At 45.6% G+C, this 17,988-nt stretch overlaps 1 protein-coding gene across 4 annotated transcripts in view; it reads left to right on the top strand.

Annotated features, from left to right (window-relative positions):
- MED15 (mediator complex subunit 15) overlaps nucleotides 1–17,988 on the top strand; it is a 68,674-nt gene that overhangs the window by 28,896 nt on the left and 21,790 nt on the right. The window contains exons 1-4 of one of the 4 annotated variants that reach the window (XM_077874622.1): nucleotides 7,601–7,755; nucleotides 7,985–8,036; nucleotides 9,773–9,802; nucleotides 11,557–11,769. In XM_077874622.1, the coding sequence (XP_077730748.1) occupies nucleotides 11,562–11,769 (208 nt within the window). In that variant the 5' untranslated portion in view covers nucleotides 7,601–7,755; nucleotides 7,985–8,036; nucleotides 9,773–9,802; nucleotides 11,557–11,561. Of the gene's footprint in view, nucleotides 1–7,600; nucleotides 7,756–7,984; nucleotides 8,037–9,772; nucleotides 9,803–11,556; nucleotides 11,770–17,988 lie in introns of those variants that run through there. The other 3 variants (XM_077874620.1, XM_077874623.1, XM_077874621.1) reach the window with 3 other exon arrangements.

Below are 17,988 nucleotides of genomic sequence, written 5' to 3'. Positions count from 1 at the left end.
CACGCCCTGAGCTAAAGGAAGATGCTCAACCTTTGAGCCACCCAGGCTTCTCAAGACTAGCATTTTCTTGGGATCCCTGGGTGGCACAGCGGTTTGGCGCCTGCCTTTGGCCCAGGGCGCGATCCTGGAGACCCGGGATCGAATCCCACGTCAGGCTCCCAGTGCATGGAGCCTGCTTCTCCCTCTGCCTATGTCTCTGCCTCTCTCTCTGTATGACTATCATAAATTTTTTTAAAAATTAAAAAAAAAAAAGACTAGCATTTTCTTTTTTTTATTTTTTTTTTTTAAGACTAGCATTTTCTTAACAATTGCTGAGATCTGCCAGGAAAGTTGAGCTGGGTGCAGCTGGTTCATGAAGAAGGTTCAGTAGGCAATACTCCTTTCTCTATTCTGTCTAAATGTGTGACAGTCTGGACTCCTGCACCATCCTTAGTTTACATACTGGTTCAGAAGCTTCACTGTCAGTTCTCATTATTTGGTTTTCACCAACTATGTTTGTTGTAGCATGTAGTAAGGCTGAGAGAAGTGCATAATTTTATCTAGCCCTTGTGACATTTTCTCCCATTTACCTGTGAAGAGACTGAAATGTAGGGCAAGTCACTGGTAGCATGCAGAGCTAGCTTGCTTGTTTACTTGCATTTCTTCTGTGGGTTTTTTTGGGGGGATGGGGAGTGGTTTAAGTAGGCTCCACCACACCTAGCATAAGGCTTGAATTCATGATCCTGACATCAAGAGTTGCATGCTCAACGGACTGAGCGAGACAGTTACCTCTCTGTCTTGTTTATTTATTTTTAAGATTTTATTTATTCATGAGAGACACAGAGGGAGGCAGAGACACAGGCAGAGGGAGAAGCAGGCTCCATGCGGAGAGCCTGATGGGGGACTCGATCCTACGACCCCAGGACCACACCCTGGGCTGAAGGGAGGTGCCCAACCGCTGAGCCACCCAGGCATTCCTGTCTTATTTTTTTTAAATTTAAGCTGGGTAAGAAGAGCGCTGGCATTTGTCTTATTATTCATTTTTTGTATGTCTAGGGTATTTTAGAATATGTAAAAATAGAATGTTAAAATACATGACTCCCAATGGGATACGTATCAAAGGCCTCCTGTTACCAAGAACACTGGGTCTGGAGCAGCTGCTCAGGGATTTGATACATTTTTCAATATATGAGGAAGACTTTCAAATAGACTTTGTAGAAATTGCCTAAGGAAATTCAAAGGACCCCGAATACTCAAAACAATCTTAGAAAAGAAAACAATCAGAAAACTCTTACTTGCGAATTTTTAAATGTACTACAAAGCTACTGTAATCAAGACCATGTCATACTAGCAGAAGGATGAACATACAAATCAATAAGGTAGAATTGTGAATCTACAAATAAACCTTTGTGTTTACTGCTAATAGATTTTTTTTTAACATGGATGCTAAAAGATTTCAGTGGGGAAAAATAGTGTTTTCAACAAATGGTGCTGGGACAACCTGATTACCATATATAAAATACTGAGGTTGGATCTCATATTCACACCATATACAAAAATTAATTCAGAATGGATCAAAGACCTATATTTAAGAGCTAAAGCTTCTATTTCTTAGAAGAAAATGTAAGCATAGATCTTTGTGACCTTGGATTAGGCAACAGTTTCTGACATGTGACATCAAAAGCACAAGCAACAAAAGAAAACCTTGGTTAGTTTGACTCATCAAAATTTAAAACTACTAAAAAGAATTAAAAACTGTTGTGCATCAAAGGACACCATCAAGAGTGAAAAGACAACCCATGGAATAGGGACTGGTATCCAGAGTATATAAAGAACTTCTCCAACTCAACAATAACAACAAAAAACCCAATTTAAAAAAAGGGGGATAAAGGACTCTAACAGACATATCTCCAAAGAAGACATACAGATGGCCAAGAAATACATGAAAAGCTGTTCAAGGTCACTAGTCATTAGGGAAATGCAAATCAAAATCACAGTGGACATACAACTTCACACTCATGGCTGGAGACATTGGAACCTCCTATGTTGCTAGAAGGAATGTAAAATGGTGCAGTCACTATGGAAACATTGTGATGATTCCTCAAAAAATTAAACAGTTAATCAAATGCACACAAAACTTGTACATAGGGCATCTGGGTGGTTCAGTGGTTGAGCGCCTGCCTTCTGCTTGGAGCGTGATCCTGGAGGCCTGGGATCGAGTCCCACATTGGGCTCCCTGCGTGGAGCCTGCTTCTCCCTCTGCCTGTGTCTCTGGCTCTCTCTGTCTCTCATGAATAAATAAATAAAATCTTAAAAAAAAAAAAAAAAAGGTGGTATATCCATACAGTGGAATGTGTTATGACCATATAAAGGATTAGAATGCTGACATATTTCTGTAACACAAATCAATCTTGAAAATATCATGCTAAATGTAATAAAAGAATCATAATGGTCCATATATCACTTGATTGCATTTGTGTAAAATGCCCAGAGTAGGCACATCTACAGGGACAAGGTATTAGTTTCCTATAGCTACTGTAACAAAGATTAGCAGACTTTGGAGGCTCCAGTCTCCGGGCTTATGGCTTTGGCCTCTTGGCCCAAAACTCTACCCTTGTGGTCATCTTTCCTTTTTTTGAAGAGTAGCATGTTTGCAGCTGAGTCATTTTATCAGCCTGTTTCCTGCCTATAGAATTTTGGGAGTCTAACACCCTTCTTTGATTCCATCCAGTCTCTTTCCTTTTCAGGCCAAACTGGCAGTGTTCCTGCTGGTATAACACGCATACGCTTTCGTGGGTCTCCCATGAATGTGACAGGATTCACACCATCAGAAAAGGGATTTCTTCACTGATCTTTCGTGTATGATTTCATCCGTTTCCTTGGCTTCTGTGAGATGACTGAAGGGATTCATGAATACTGCCCTCATTCCCTTTGGCAATAGCAAAGTTTGTGTCCAGCCACACCCTGGCCTTTTCTCTAAGAATGCACCTTCCTAACAGTGAATCCCCTCAGTTTAGCTTTTTTTTTTTTAAAGATTTGGATAGCCTGAGAGTTTCCCAAACCATCCAAGTCCAGGTTCCTTTTTTGCTTAATAGTTTTTTCCTCGGTTTGTTTTCTCTCTCTTCTCATATTTTACTCTGACCAGCAAGAAGAAGCCAGGCCAGATCTTCCAAAATTTTGCTTGAAAGTGTACTCAGACAAATATCCAAATTCATTGCTTACAAGTTCTGCCTTCCACACAACTAGGATACAATTCAGCCAACTTCCTATCACTAGACTACAAGGATTCTCTCTGCTTCAGTTTCCAATGACGTGTTCCTCATTTCCTCTGAGCCCTTTCCAGAAGCACCTGTAACATTCATCTTTCTACCAACGTTCTGGTTTTAATGAGCTTCCTCACTTCCTTTGAGTCCTAAGTGGCAGAGGCTTTAGCATGCGCGTTTCTACCAACAGTGACCCCTGTTGCCTGACTCCCTCCTTTTTGCCTCTTATTTCTTGTAGACTGGGTGTTAGATGGGAAGAGCCCAGGGTGCAGTGGTGTCATGAGCAGTAATATGTCTGAGGTGGTGCCCTGTATTCATATTCCCCACAAGACCACAATTGGCCAGGGGTTTAGAGTGACAGCCTCACTCTTCTCCTAAAAAGTTCCCCATCCACTTCTCATCTGATGGTTCCACTGCTTAACTAAGGATCACAAAATGGTAATTGTCCTTAATTCTATCTTTCCTTACACATTTATTAGAAGGAATTTTTCTGCAAAGAAGGGTTTTCTATCATCAGCCAAGGCTTCTTGGTTGCTTGAAACACAGCCTATTCTGAATGACCAGGAATGCTTTCCTCTCCATCATCCCTCTGTAGCACAAGGGCTTGATACCCTTGGTTACCTCCAGGGGCGATCAGTAGGGCTTGAGGATGGGAGTGAGGGTGGTTCTTTCCCTGTGAGTATTATGAGCTTGGGGCTCTTGTGCCTCAGTCCACTGCACTGGTTCATTTTGATGCTTCCATGGTCCCCTTCCTCACCAGGGGCAGCCCCCAAGCACCCTCCTGTCCCTTTTAGGGCCTCTTATCACAACTCTATTCATCTTTTGCAGCTTACTTGTGTCTTGGTCCCAGAATGGGCCGTTCATCTCTGGAGCCCTGGTTCCTTTTTGAGGGTGAACTGGTATTTCGAGCATGCAGTGTGGACCCTGGTGCTAATGGCTTCTGCACCTTTTTTGTGAAGAGAGCTAAGAAGTAATATATTTTTGTAATAACAGCAGCAACCTCAAAAACCCCATAATTTCACACTGATATTTCCCATTCCAATTTAACCTTACAGGGTTTCACTTTCATTTTAAACGTGTATCTTTTCTCTTAATATAAATACCTTGGCTTCTAATATCATTAGCATAATTACTTGCTCTATTCTAAGATATTTTTGGGGGGCACCTGGCTGACTCAGAGGAGCATGCAGCTCTTGATCTCGGGGTTGTGAGTTCGAGTCCCAGGATGGCTGTAGAGATTACTAAAAAAAGCAAATAAACTTTAAAAAATGGAAAGAAATACTTTTGAAATAAACAGACTAATATTACTACTAATATTGGTAACAGATAATAACCAAATGTGGAATGAAGTTTAAGATTTCTTTGCAGCTCTGTTAGTCCTTAAAGTGCATCCCTTCCACTAAGGATGTGCAGGTTTTTGTTTGCTTTTTTTGTTATTTAAATAACCACTCAAAATAATTCTTTGCGCTGTATAATTCTGACACCTGCCTGATAGTTGGCTTATACATTTCATTTTATTTTGAATTTTTTAGGAATTGCACTTTTTTCTTTTGGCTTGTTAGTTTTATGTTCAATTTGGTTAAAAAAAAAAAAAAAGGTACCTGCTTCCAATGTGAAAACCATAAAACAATGTGTGAAGTCTCATTTCCAGCCCAACCCCTGGTATCTCTGGGGGTAACTGTTTATCTCCGATTTTGGTTTATCCTTCCAACATTTCTTTTTGCAGATACAAGTGCATATATGTATTCAGATTGCCCATGTCTTAGACAAAAGGTAGTGTACAGTGTGTAGTGTATGGTGCCTGGAATTTTATATGGAGCCTGTGTATGTCCCTGCTCCTGCTGCTCCCCCCACGTCTGTGTGGGGAGGCATCCTTCACTCTTGTCATTGGGCCTTCATGCTAGACTTGCACAGGTCAAGCAAGGGTTTTTTTTTTTTTTTTTAATTATTTATTTATTTATTTATGATAGTCACAGAGAGAGAGAGAGAGAGAGAGAGAGAGGCAGAGACACAGGCAGAGGGAGAAGCAGGCTCCATGCACCGGGAGCCCGACGTGGGATTCGATCCCGGATCTCCAGGATCGCGCCCTGGGCCAAAGGCAGGCGCCAAACCGCTGCGCCACCCAGGGATCCCTCAAGCAAGGGTTTAAACTACAAAGCTTTCCCCCACACATTTCTGTCTTCTCATATGCAAACCAGACACATCTGCCTCAGTAGGTGGTTGGGCCGATTAAATGCATTGATAAATGTAAAGGTTTTGAGCTGTGCTTGGCACCACATTAAGTGCCACAGTGTTAGCTCTTACTACTGGTCTGGGAATATCCAGCCTCATGTCATAGCCATGACACTTAGATTTTATTTTAAGATTATTTATTTATGTATTCATGAGAGACACGGAGGCAAAGACATAGACTGAGGGAGAAGCAGGCTTCTTGCAGGGAGCCCAGTGCGGGACTCGATCTCTAGACCCTGGGATCACACCCTGACCTGAAGGCAGACACTCAACCGCTGAGCTACCCAGGCATCCCAACACTTAGATTTTTGATGTTGAGTGAGGGAGATGGTAAAAACTGAGTGAAGCTAAGGGACGTCACATGCTATTCAGGCCTTTCTCTGGAGTAGTCCCAGAGAGGAGGGGTGAGCCTAGGAATTCCCACAGTGGGGCAGGCCAGTCAGAACTTCTGAGTTAAGAACCAAGGGAATAAAGCAGCCCGTCCTAGGGGACAATGAAAGGTGCAGTCTCAGACCGCAGGGTCTTCTGAGAGAGGAACACTGGCAGCAGATGTGCAGCACTCAGCTCCCAGTGGTTCCTGGGTGGCCTGGCTGGCCATTGTGAGAATCTTGGCGATGTATTTAACCTGCAGGAAAACCTCGTGGCCGCTGTGTAACTAACTGCTTCCGGTGCCCATGTCTCCTGTCGGGTAGCCACACCTCTCCGTCCTTCCCCTGTCCCCCAGGCCTCATCATGCTGGTCTGGTCTGGTCCCCAGAGCCTCCACTCTACCCACCTGGCAGCGGGGTGGCCTCAGCTGGGAGCAAACCACGCTGGGCCATCCAGCTCTGGGCCAGGGACTGCAGCAGGGCTCTGAGCACCCAGTCCTGGTTGTGTTTTAAAGACCTTGGGGACACACCCTTGAACCCCATTTTTATTGTATCTTGCGTCTGTTGAAAGTATCTGGTTGGTTTTTCAACATATTTCCTCATTTTATTTTTTATGGAATTAGAGAAAACTACAGATTCTTTTAAGGTATCCCCAATTTAACAGCTGGCCCATGGCCTTAACAAGACATCCTCTTACTCTTGTACTTGGCCACCTCATTTCCTGAGCTTCCTTTGCGCCCCCACACCCCACCCTTCCTTGCTTCCTCTTCACCACACTGCTGTTCCTCAAGGACTGGCTTCACAGGTGATCCACAGGCAGGAGCCCTTCACCCCTAGATGTTTTCTTTCCTATCAGAAATTGGTGGGGGCAGTTGGAAATTGGGAGTGTTGACAAATACCTGCTAAATGTCCCTTTGCTCCAGCAGAGGCTCACTGTCTCTCCGTACCTATCCCCTTTGCACGTGCTTGTCATCCCAGCTTTGCCTTCCCCAGGCCTATTCCCCTCGTTTTGTCTCTGCTGGTTCCCTGAGCCAAAACAGAGCGGTCAGGTGAAATTTGGAGATAGATGAGGAGTAATGAAGATTTAGAAAGTGCCTATATTTTTATATTCTCCTGAGACCACTTTTCCCTGAAGGTGTTTCTTTTGACACTAGGTTTACTGTTTGTTCTTGGACTCACAGGCCTGTGTCCCCAGGGTAGTAGCACAGCAGGTGGTGGCCTGGTGGCCAGGTCCTGGGTTGTATGGGTGTCATCCCATCTGTTGTCGAGTGGACTCTCAATGCTGCAGTGACTTAGGAAGGAAGGTTGTGGGAGCAAGGCATAGAGCAAAGGCTTTGCCCATTCTGGGATGCCTTGCTGGCGTTTCAAGGAGGGGAAGGATGATACAGCATCTCTGAAATAAGATTTTAATTCAGCCTTCATTGACCACAGGACAAACTCAACAGTGATGACTTCCCCAAAACCCCTGGGAGTGGGTGTCCTTGATTGCAAAGGGGACAGTCGGTAAAGGCAGGCCCTGCTGTGCCGTTCCAGCAGCCAGGCAGCCGGGAAGAAGGAGAAGGCCCTCAGCAGTGGCCTTCACCTGCCACCCTTGCGTGACACTGTGCCCTCTCCCTTGCCTGTGCAGTAAATTCCGATTAACGCAGATCTCCGAAAGGCACAGCCAGGGGCGTACATCCAGATTTGCATGCAAGCACGTCAGCAGTGAAAGAGCAACAGGCCCAGTATTAAAAGCGAAAGTACTTGGATACAAATAGTGCAAAGACAAAAGCAGCCCGCCCATGTCTACTGCTGATGTGCCTTGTGACCTCAGGCTGGCCCCTCTGTGAGAGGAGGGGTCCCTGAGCTGGCTGGCAGCCCTCTCAGTTGAGCATTTACCCCAGCGTGGAAGGAGCAGCAGTTTGACGCCTCTCGGTATCCCTCTTGGCTTTTTTGTTTCTTTGTGCTTTTTGTTGGCCTGCTGTAGCTGAGCACTGACAGCTCTTCTCTGAGAGATTCCAGAGGACGCCGAGCCAGGCAGGCTAAGAGCCTTTGAGGAAGAACCCTGTGCTCCGTGACACAGCAGCGCAGGGGGGTGGGAAGGGCCGTCACACAGCTTCACTTCTTCATCTGGGATTAAACTGCTTCCTGTTTTTACTTTTAGGACGAATACCTTTCTCTCGTGGCCAGGCTCATTATCCATTTTCGAGACATTCGTAAGTAAAAATTTATATTTCTGGGTGTTTTTGATGGCCAGGAGAGGTTGGGCCTTTCTTGGGGCGGTGGAGGCTTTCTTGGCCACAGTGCCTGTGGCAGAATGTCTGTAAAAAAAAAAAAAAAGCTCCTGTTTTCTGGGAAGTTCGACATTGCTTTGCATTTGATTCCATTTCCCATCCTCTCAAAGCCTCAACCTCAAAAATGCTGATTTTGGCATAATGGAAATGTTAGCCTTCAAGTGGTCTGGACTATTTTTGCTTGTCCATGAACATCTCCTTTTTCAAAAGACTGTTGCCTTTGTCTCTAGGCAGTTCTTAAATAAGCCAGGTTTATCCTGGAAAAGAAACTTCCTTCCCTAGGAGTTGGTTTATTGACCCCTGGGGGTCTAACCTAAATGTGGCTCCTGTGTCAGACTGGAGCTTCATGAGTCTTGCCTCTGGCTCCCTGCCTGCTGAGGGTCGCCCATCGCCTACTACATTCCAGCCCCTCTGATTCACAGGGTCCTGCTGGGGTTGCTGGGGTCCTGTCAGCCCAGCCTGGGGGCATCAGTGGCTCTTGAGAAGTATGTGTCCTTGCAGACTGGGCTCAGGAGTCTTGGTGGTCTTGTGTGTTATGCATAAGCCTGGAGGACACTTGAGTATTCCTGGATGGTCACAGTGTTTAAAAGAAACCAGGTTGGCAGGGCCCTCTGGGGTTTCAGTCAACAGCGCCTCCTGCCGGCCTGGCTACAGTTGTGTGACCACAAGAGATGGGTTCCTCTTGACACAGGCTGTCTTTGGAGCACACACTTGGCGGTCCAGTGGCTTCTGTCTGGACTTGTAGAGGTGGCTACAGTTTTAGTCAGTACTCTCAGACAAAAGGAGATGTTGGGAACCCCAGAGCCCCTGTGTGGTCCATAGGTATTGCGTTTTTCCATACTGACTTTTTACTAGAATGACAGCTGGATGAACTTGATTCTACTCTCTTTGCCATGTTTGGGAAGGTCCTATGGTGTTTAGAACAAATTGCCAGAACTAGGAGCCTGAGGAATGAGCAGCCTGGATGAGACACCTTGATTTGTCGTGGCAAGTGGCTCGGCTTGTCAGGGCTGGGCTGTCTTGGCCTGTTTGGGAAGTGGCTCTGGTATAGGTGTACACAGCCTTGGGGGCCAGGCATATCCCCTGCCTGCTACCGGCTTGTCCCTCACCCAGCGAGGAAGGCCCTATTGCAGCACTTACCTCCTGGTGCTAGGGGCAGCTATAGATCCGACTTCTAGCCAACCTTGGACAGACTCACTTTCCCCATGGAGAAAGTGGGGCTGCTGCCTCACCAGAACAAGCTGAAAAAGGAGTGTCGTGGCAGTCTTGGCATCGTTCCGGGCCCATCGCAGATCCCTACAGCTCTCATGTTTGTTGCTCGGGGCCCCACTGAGACCCTGCACTCAGGAAGGATAGAGAGCCAGATTAGGCCCACAGCAAGCTTCTGCCTGGGAGGCAGTTCTCCGAGGCCCTGGATTGACCATGGGCCGTTCTAGACCCTCTTCCCTCAGACCCCCATAAGTGTCACTTTTGCCCGGAGTGGACACACATGCACGCACGCACGCACACACACACACGCCCAAGGTATCTTTTATCTTTTGTTTAATTTCAGCAAATGACCTTTAGGCAAATGCCTCCAAAGCTGACTTATTGTGGAAATATGTGGTTATATAAAACTTTGTTTACTTTGTTTTTTGTTTCTGTTTTTTTAAACACAGATAACAAAAAATCTCAAGCTTCTGTCAGTGGTAAGAGTTTATCCTGTTCGAATTAAAGTTTTATTCTAACCTTGGGTTTGGGGCTGCAAGAATGCAATTGCGGATGCTTGCATGCGCCTGGGTTAAGCTGTCATTAGAGGAGAAAGTTCACAGAAAGAACTCTGGCTGGCCATGAGAATAGAGCCACGCCCAGCCCTCCTCCATGCTTCCTCTTTCCTGGCTGGCTGCAGAGACCTCACCATCCCATATCACTCAAATACTGTTTTTGTCCAGCGAAAAGATAATTAAAAACTCACAGTTATGGAGACATTATCTAAAATTTTGAGCTATCTGGAAGAGAATTATCATGGTATATTTACTATAATAATCTGTAGTAGTATTTTTTTTTTTTTTGTAGTAGTATTTTTTAGAGAGTAGCTATGAGTTCACTTCCTCGAGGGACAAAGTTTCTTTGTAAGTTAAGAATTATTATCTTTTTAATTTCAAGACTTTATCATGTGGGAACTGTTGATGTGCGCTGGTGTTGCTGACCAAGCTGCCAGTGAAGGGGTTTAGCAAATCCCTGACGGCCAGCTGAGCTCTGATCTGTTAGGAAGGGAGCCAGCTTGGCATGCTGTTTGTCTCACTGCAGCAGTACAGCTGTAAATGCTGGGTGCCCAAGCTTGCGTCGACAGAGCTGGCCACGCCTCTCTGGGTCCGGCCTCCTTGCTGGGCTCTCTTGGCACATGCAGGGATTATCAGCCAGTCAGGACTGGGTGGGATCAAGAGTGTATGGCCAGGAAAATATCTGGGTTCTTGGCATTGGAGTGTGGGCTCCTTCAGCCCCCAGTTTTGTTCAGGGTACACTGGCTGGGCCATACCTGTCTCTAGGTAGTTGTTTGCCTTGAGTTTCCACTATTGTGACAAGAGTCTTGGGCAACTTGTTCCACATCATGGCATTGCTCACTGAGCGGACCCCACTGCCTACTGGCAAGTGTCAGTGTGCCTCATGGCCCTCTGTGGACCCTTTCCGCATGCCTCCTGCATACTTTAGCTTGTTTTGGTGTGATGTCCTGAAAACTCCATAGCAGGGGGTCCTGCACAGACTTAGCAGAGGTGGGCTTCTGGTGTGTGCGGAGACTTGTAACTTCCCTGGAGAACATCTGTCTATGCCCCCTCAATTCTCTAGCCCACAGCCTCTTTCTTACTATGAAGAAGGACCTGCTGTCCTTTTTTTTTTTTTTTTTTTAAGATTTATTTATTTATGTGAGGGGAGGGGGGCAGAGGGAGAAGCAGGCTCCATGCTGGGAGCCCGACGTGGGACTCGATCCCGGGACTCCAGGATCACGCCCTGGGCCAAAGGCAGGCGCCAAACTGCCGAGCCACCCAGGGATCCCCAAGACCTGCTGTCTTTTGTTGTCTTTGGGGTTCCAGCTGTGTCTCACCCAGCAGGAAGGGTGTACAGCCAGGAGGGGTGGGAGCTGCTACATGTCTTCAAGGATTTGTTTGTCCCACAACATCAGGACCTTGGCACAGGCCAGACTAGGGTTTTAGATGCGTTCCCTACCCAAGAGGGCTCACGATCCAAGAGCAGTGATACACACACTGGCATTTTGGCCTCTGGGATGTGGTGGGCAATTGGGGGCCCAGAGGCTCCCAGGACTCTGGCCTTTCACTGCTTCGGGCTTTGAGGGAGTCATGCCTGGAGGTGGGAGGAAGTGTGTGCTCTGTGAGGCCTCATAGCTTTCAGAGCTTTGCGGTTCAGCAGGCACTTGGCTGAGACGCTTGCCCTTGTGTTCCCACAGACCCTATGAATGCGCTACAGAGCCTGACTGGTGGGCCAGCTGCAGGAGCAGCTGGAATCGGCATGCCTTCTCGGGGCCCAGGACAGTCTCTGGGCGGGATGGGTGGCCTTGGCACCATGGGGCAGCCGATGCCCCTCTCAGGGCAGCCACCCCCCGGCACCTCAGGGATGGCCCCACACGGCATGGCTGTTGTATCTACAGCAGCACCACAGAGTGAGTACCATGCTTCTCAGAGAACCTGCCACTTTCTTTGCAGACAATGTGCATTTTATTCCTTTGCTTAGGATGGTATTGAGGAAAGCTTGGAGAAACTCCAAGTAGCTCTTTCTTTTTATCTTTGTTATATATGGGGGGAACAAAGTTCCAAACCTTCTTCAGGCTATCAGAGGGTAAGTGACACCGAGGCCCTCCTACCCCTGGGCAGGAGTGGAGGACTCAGAGGAGATTGGGATAGTCTGGGATTCAATCCAAGGAGTTGTGTTTTGTACCTGAAGTAATTATGTCTCAGGCTATTCTTAGCCATAAAGCAGTGCTGTCAGCACCTGCACAACCCCCTAGAAGACACCTATCTCAGGAGCCATCCCTTCCATCGTTGCCTTTGCCCCTTGACAAGGCATCCCTGAAGGAGATGCCTTGCCCTCTTGGTGCTTCTCTGCAGGACCCAGCCCCTCATCCCCTCCATGCAGCTCCTCCAGCTGGTAGTGGGTATGTGGTGCCGGTCTCCCTCTCCCTTCTAGGGCCTGTTTTATTGGACCTTTGATTTTCACAAACAGTGATTTAGCATGCAGAATGTACTTCAGTACTGTGAGGTGCTTTGGTACTTTTTCCCCCTTTGTATTAATTTTTGTGTGTGTTTTTCAAAATAGTTTAAGAGTCACAGGAAGTTGCGGAATGGCACAGAGAGTGCACACATGCCCTTCACCCAGCTTCCCCAATGCTAACCTCTTAGTTCATTGTCAAACTGAGAAATGAACGTTGGAACAGTCCTGCCAACTCAAGTGGCCTTTTTTCAGACATCATCAGTTCTTACGTGCGTGCTTGCCCACAAGCTGACGTGGGTATAGTTCGTGAGGTTTGTAATGCGTGGTATCACCACCACAGTCAGCATGCAGCACCTTTCCATCATCTCTTAATAATTCCTCCCTCCAGCTTCAGGCCCTGGCAACTGCTAATCTGTTCCCCAGCACTATAATTACATCACTTTGCAAATGTTACATCGATGGAATCACACTTTTGACATTTTGAGACTGGCTTTTTTTTCACACAGTGTAATGCCTTTGAGATTCTCTAGGTTGCAACAGTAAATCATTCCTGTTCATTACTAAGTTGTATTCCATGGAGGGGATGTTCCACAGTTTATTTATCCATTCCCCCGAAGGACTTTGAGTGGTTTCCAGCTTTGGGCTGTTACAAATAAAGCTGCTGTGACCATGGTTCATGAACAGGTTGTAACATTTCTATGTATTTTTCTCATGAATCCCTCATAGTAACGCTCCAAAGAGAGCAGCGTCCCTACATCTGCTTTGCCCACAAGAGCTGGGGTCGAACCCAAGCTGCCTGCCTGATCCGAGCACCCCTGTTTTTTGTTTTTGAGTTTCCTGTGGAAGTGTCACTTTGCTCTTCACAGAGGCCATGTGCAGCCTCATTCCCGTCCACTCCTGCCCTGGAACCCCCCCATCCCCAGGCATCCTCTTCCCTCTCAGATCATCATTCTCTTCTCCTTACTGATGTCTTGCCATCTGACACTCAGCTCGTGTTCTTCATCTCCAGCTCCTTTGTCCCCTCTTGTCTTGTCAGTGTATCTGACATGCATGCAGGGCGGCTCATGGAAGGGTGCCCTGGAGAAGTACCACATCTGGCTCTTTTTTTTTTTTTTTTTCTGTTATGCTCTGCTTGAACTTCTTTTTTTTTATCACACTTTTATTTTTTATAATAAAAAATAGTTTTAAAGTGTATGAATTTAGAATGCTAGCATTATTTGCCTTGTTGTCTCACTCCTAAGACTTTGTTAGTTCAGTGGCAAAGCTTGGGCATCTTGCCCATACCTCCCCTCCCCCCGCCCAGTCTGACCTTGACCCACATCCTGTTTTCAGCTTCTGAGGGACCTGGTCTTCTGTGTAGGTTTATGTGGGTTCTCTACTTCCATGTCCTACTGCTGCCTGTCAGAGTCCTCCCTTTCCGCCTCGGACTGCTTGCCTGCCTGGTCTGTGAAATAGTGGTTGTGGCCTTATGGACATTTGTTATTCCTTTCTGACAGTTTCTCCGAATGCCACTGTGGGATTAAGGCAGCTTCAGGGCAGGGCCAGAGGTTTTGCAAGGGTTCTTAAAGGATAGCCCGGGACACACTGTGGTAGTCTCTGGTGACCTGGATTCGTCATGGAAACAGACCACTGGCTGTAGGTGAGGCTGGGGGGCTTGAATACAGCATTAGAAGGGAGACCTACTTTTCACTCTACATTTCTGTTCCTCAGTGAGTTTTATATCATGTGTCTGTAAAACCAACTTTAAAAACAAGGCCTATTTCTGGCTGTTTGACAGACTGGATGCTGAGGAACCATCGTCCTTCTAGCCAAGTAGATCCTAGCTGCAATTTGGATTGTAGGCCCAGTGGAAGGTAGAAGCATTTGCCTGCTGTGCCTTGGCCCACTGCAAGATTGGATAAAGCAAGCCTGGAATCCCTATGGGTAGCGGGATTTGTGCTGGGGCCTTTGGCATACCTCACTCCCCCAGAAGGAAGAACAGATTGGAGGACAGTGCCCTTAGTTTAGGCCTGTGGGAATTCCAGATTAAGGTCAAGCATTGAGCACACAATCAAAGACCAAGCCTGAAAGGAAGTAGAGGCACCAGGAGGAGGTAATAGGAACAATGAACAGATGTAGAGATGCCCAGGGACCACACACATAACCACTGTTAGCTATGGGTGTGGCCTGATTAAAGAAATAAAGGATGGAACTCCAGATGAACAGGCACTATAATGGCTGGTAGAGTGGCCAAGCAGTTTTGAGAACAAACCAGGGAAAACTTGTAGAAATGAGAAATAAAATTATTGAAACTAAAAAGTGGAAATGAATGAACAACAGTTTAGATACAATTAAAGAAAGAATTTGTGCACTGGAGGCAACATTTGAAGACACTATCTAAAATGTAGTCCAGAGAAGAGGACATGGAAAATAGGAGGGTGAGAAATGCAGAGGATAAGGGGTACCTGGGTAGCTCAATCGTTTAAATGTTTAAGTCGGGGGATCCCTGGATGGCGCAGTGGTTTGGCGCCTGCCCAGGGCGCGATCCTGGAGACCCGGGATCGAATCCCACATCGGGCTCCAGGTGCATGGAGCCTGCTTCTCCCTCTGCCTGTGTCTCTGCCTCTCTCTCTCTCTCTCTCTCTCTCTCTCTCTCTCTCTCTCTGTGACTATCATAAAAAAAATTTTTTTTAAACGTTTAAGTCGTTTAAGACGTGAGATCATGCACATCATGCATGATCTCAGGGTTGTGAGATGGAGCTCCACGCTGGGCGCGGAGCCTGCTAAGATTCTCTGCCTCGTCTCCAAAAAGAAATGCAGAGGATAAAATTAGAGTCTAACAACTAATAAAACGACCGAGTAGTGAGAACAGAAGCACACCAGTCTGTGAGGAGCTGGTGGCTAAAAACCCCACGGTCCCAAGCAGGATAAATAAGGCATCTCTGCCTTAACCCATTTTTGGGAAACCACAGAACACCAAAGGCCAGAGGAATACCTTAGAAATAGCCAGTTGCTAGAAATGAGCAAGAAATAAACTCAGTGAACTTGGTGATGGTATCAAGAAGAGAGAAGGAGGTTGGTGGAGCCCAGGGGATAGAGCTACCGACCTTAGTCATGTGCCAGCAAAACTCCCAAGGACTAGGGGGAAGCAGACATTTTAGATAAACAAAGTCCAAGAGACCTTCACTAAAAGGTTTTTTATTTGCTCACCCTTTCCTCTTATTTCTCAGACGGTCCTTCCTGTGATGCCAGATGTAAAATGATAGAAGAAACTTTTTTTTTTTTTTTTTTTTTTTAATGCATGAGAGAGAGAGAGAGGCGGAGAAGCAGGCTCCATGGAGGGAGCCCAATGTGGGACTCGATTCCAGGTCTCCAGGATCAGGCCCTGCACTGAAGGTGGCACTAAACCGCTGAGCCACCTGGGCCGCCCAAAGAAACAATTTTTATGTGAGGTAGCCAGTGTGTGTAAATCTAAGCAGTGATTCTCATCTATTTTGTACCCTGAGGGATATTTGGCAGTATTTGGAGACATTTTGGATGTCACAACTGTGGGAGCACTACTGGCATCTAGCGTAGAGGCCAGAGATACTGGTAAACCTCTTAAATGCACAGGACAGCCCCCTACAACCTAGACTTCTCTATCCCAAAATTTTGGTCAACACAAGGTTGAAAATCCCTGGTGTAAACAAAAATCACCTCTATAAAATAATAATGCTCCCAGCTATAACTATACAGATGTGCTACAGTCCAAGCACTATTTTGAGTGTTTTACCTATAACAGATTTTTGTTTATGTATTTATATATGTATGTATTTATTTAAAATACCGTATTTATTTATTCATGAGAGACAGAGAGAGGCAGAGACACAGGCACAGGGAGAAGCAGGCTCCCTGTGGGAAACCCGATGCGAGACTCAATCCCAGGACTCCAGTATCAATGCCCTGAGCTAGGCAATGCTCAATCGCTGAACCACTTAAGCGTCCCCTATAACAGATTCTTAATTCTTAGTTCAGTGTGTAGGTACTGTTATTTTCTCTTCCACTGAGGTACAGAGCAGTGACAGAGTTGGGGCTTGAGTCCAGGCAGTCTGGGTCAGAGGCTGTACCCCAGCCATTATCCCTTCCTGCCTTCTTTTTAAAAAATTAATTAATTGATTTTTTTTTTTTTAAGTTTTATTTGAAAAAAAAAAGTTTTATTTGAGGAGGGGGAGAGCACAAGTTGGAGGAGGCGGGCAGAGGGAGTGGGAGAAGCAGACTCCACTGCTGATCAGGGAGCCTGAGACGATGCAGGGCTGCATCCAAGACCCCAGGATCAAGATCAGAGCAGAAGGCAGACACTTAACCAACTGAGCCACTCTGGCACTCTGTCCTGCCTCTTAATGTAAGTGTGCTATATGGGTGTAAGAAGATAAACAGTGACCAAACTAAATGGAAGTTAGGAAGTGTATCCCAAGTACAGATACCAAGTCTATCATGTGCATGTGAAACCTATTTTAAAAAATAGTGTTCTGGGATCCCTGGGTGGCGCAGCGGTTTGGCGCCTGCCTTTGGCCCAGGGCGCGATCCTAGAGACCCGGGATCGAATCCCACATCGGGCTCCTGGTGCATGGAGCCTGCTTCTCCCTCTGCCTCTCTCTCTCTCTCTCTGTGACTATCATAAAAAATTTAAAAAAATAAAAATAAAAATAAAATAAAAAAAATAAAAAATAGTGTTCTAAGGTTTTTATATTTGGGAAAGAGGTTAAAATATGGGTAAATTTTATACTTTGGTAAGTTAAATATGCATGATGAAATTGAAAAAATAATTGCTTTTAAAAAAGAAAAAAAGAAAAATTGCTAAAACAATAGAAATAGTTTGTAAATCCCAAACCAGTACAAAAAAAATGTAATAAAAAACCAAAAATCCAAACAACACGCAAAATTCAGCTCAATCATCCAACAAAAATATAATTCGGAGGGACTTGCATGGTCTAGTCGGTGGAGTGTGTGACTCTTAAATCTCAAGGTTCGATCTCTGCATTGGGTGTAGAGATTACTTAAAAATAAAAATCCCTAAATAAATAAAGATGTAAATATACATATATAATTCAGAAAAGGAAGGAAAAAATTGTCAGTTATACCTCAAAAAGCTGGAAAAAAAGCGGGAGGGAAAGAAGCTTAGGAAAGAGAAGACATACAAATAAGCTGAGAAATACAAGCAATCACAATATATGTGAATGTGTTGACAAAACTTTCCTGCTAAAAGATAGGAAATGTGAGATTGTAAATGAAAGGCAACGCTACAGCTATATTGTCTTTACAAGAAACCCACCTAGAATATAAGACACAAAAAGATTTTAAAATGAAAGGTGCGTTGGACAGCTCCTCCTCTCAGTTATTGATAGTTAAGCAGACGAGAGGGGGTGCATCTAGCAAAGATTTGAACAGCATCGTCATCTAGGCATGTGGATGGAACAAATACAAGAATAAACCATAAAACAAGCCTCAACACTCTCACAGTAGTGCTGCCATACACATAATGTCTCCTCGCTGTCAAACAGAAGTCTGTAATGAAAAAAGAAATTTAAAAATTCATACAGCAGCAGAATGGCTAAAATAACACTCCCAAATGCTGGCAAGGATGAGAAGAAACCAGATCACTCGTACATTGCTGGTGGGAATGTAAAATGGTTCAGCTTCTTTAAAAATTAAA

This window comes from Canis aureus, chromosome 27 (genome assembly GCF_053574225.1).
Source record: "Canis aureus isolate CA01 chromosome 27, VMU_Caureus_v.1.0, whole genome shotgun sequence".
Classification (NCBI taxonomy): Eukaryota; Metazoa; Chordata; class Mammalia; order Carnivora; family Canidae; genus Canis; species Canis aureus.
This window is presented reverse-complemented; position numbering and strand designations above follow the sequence as displayed.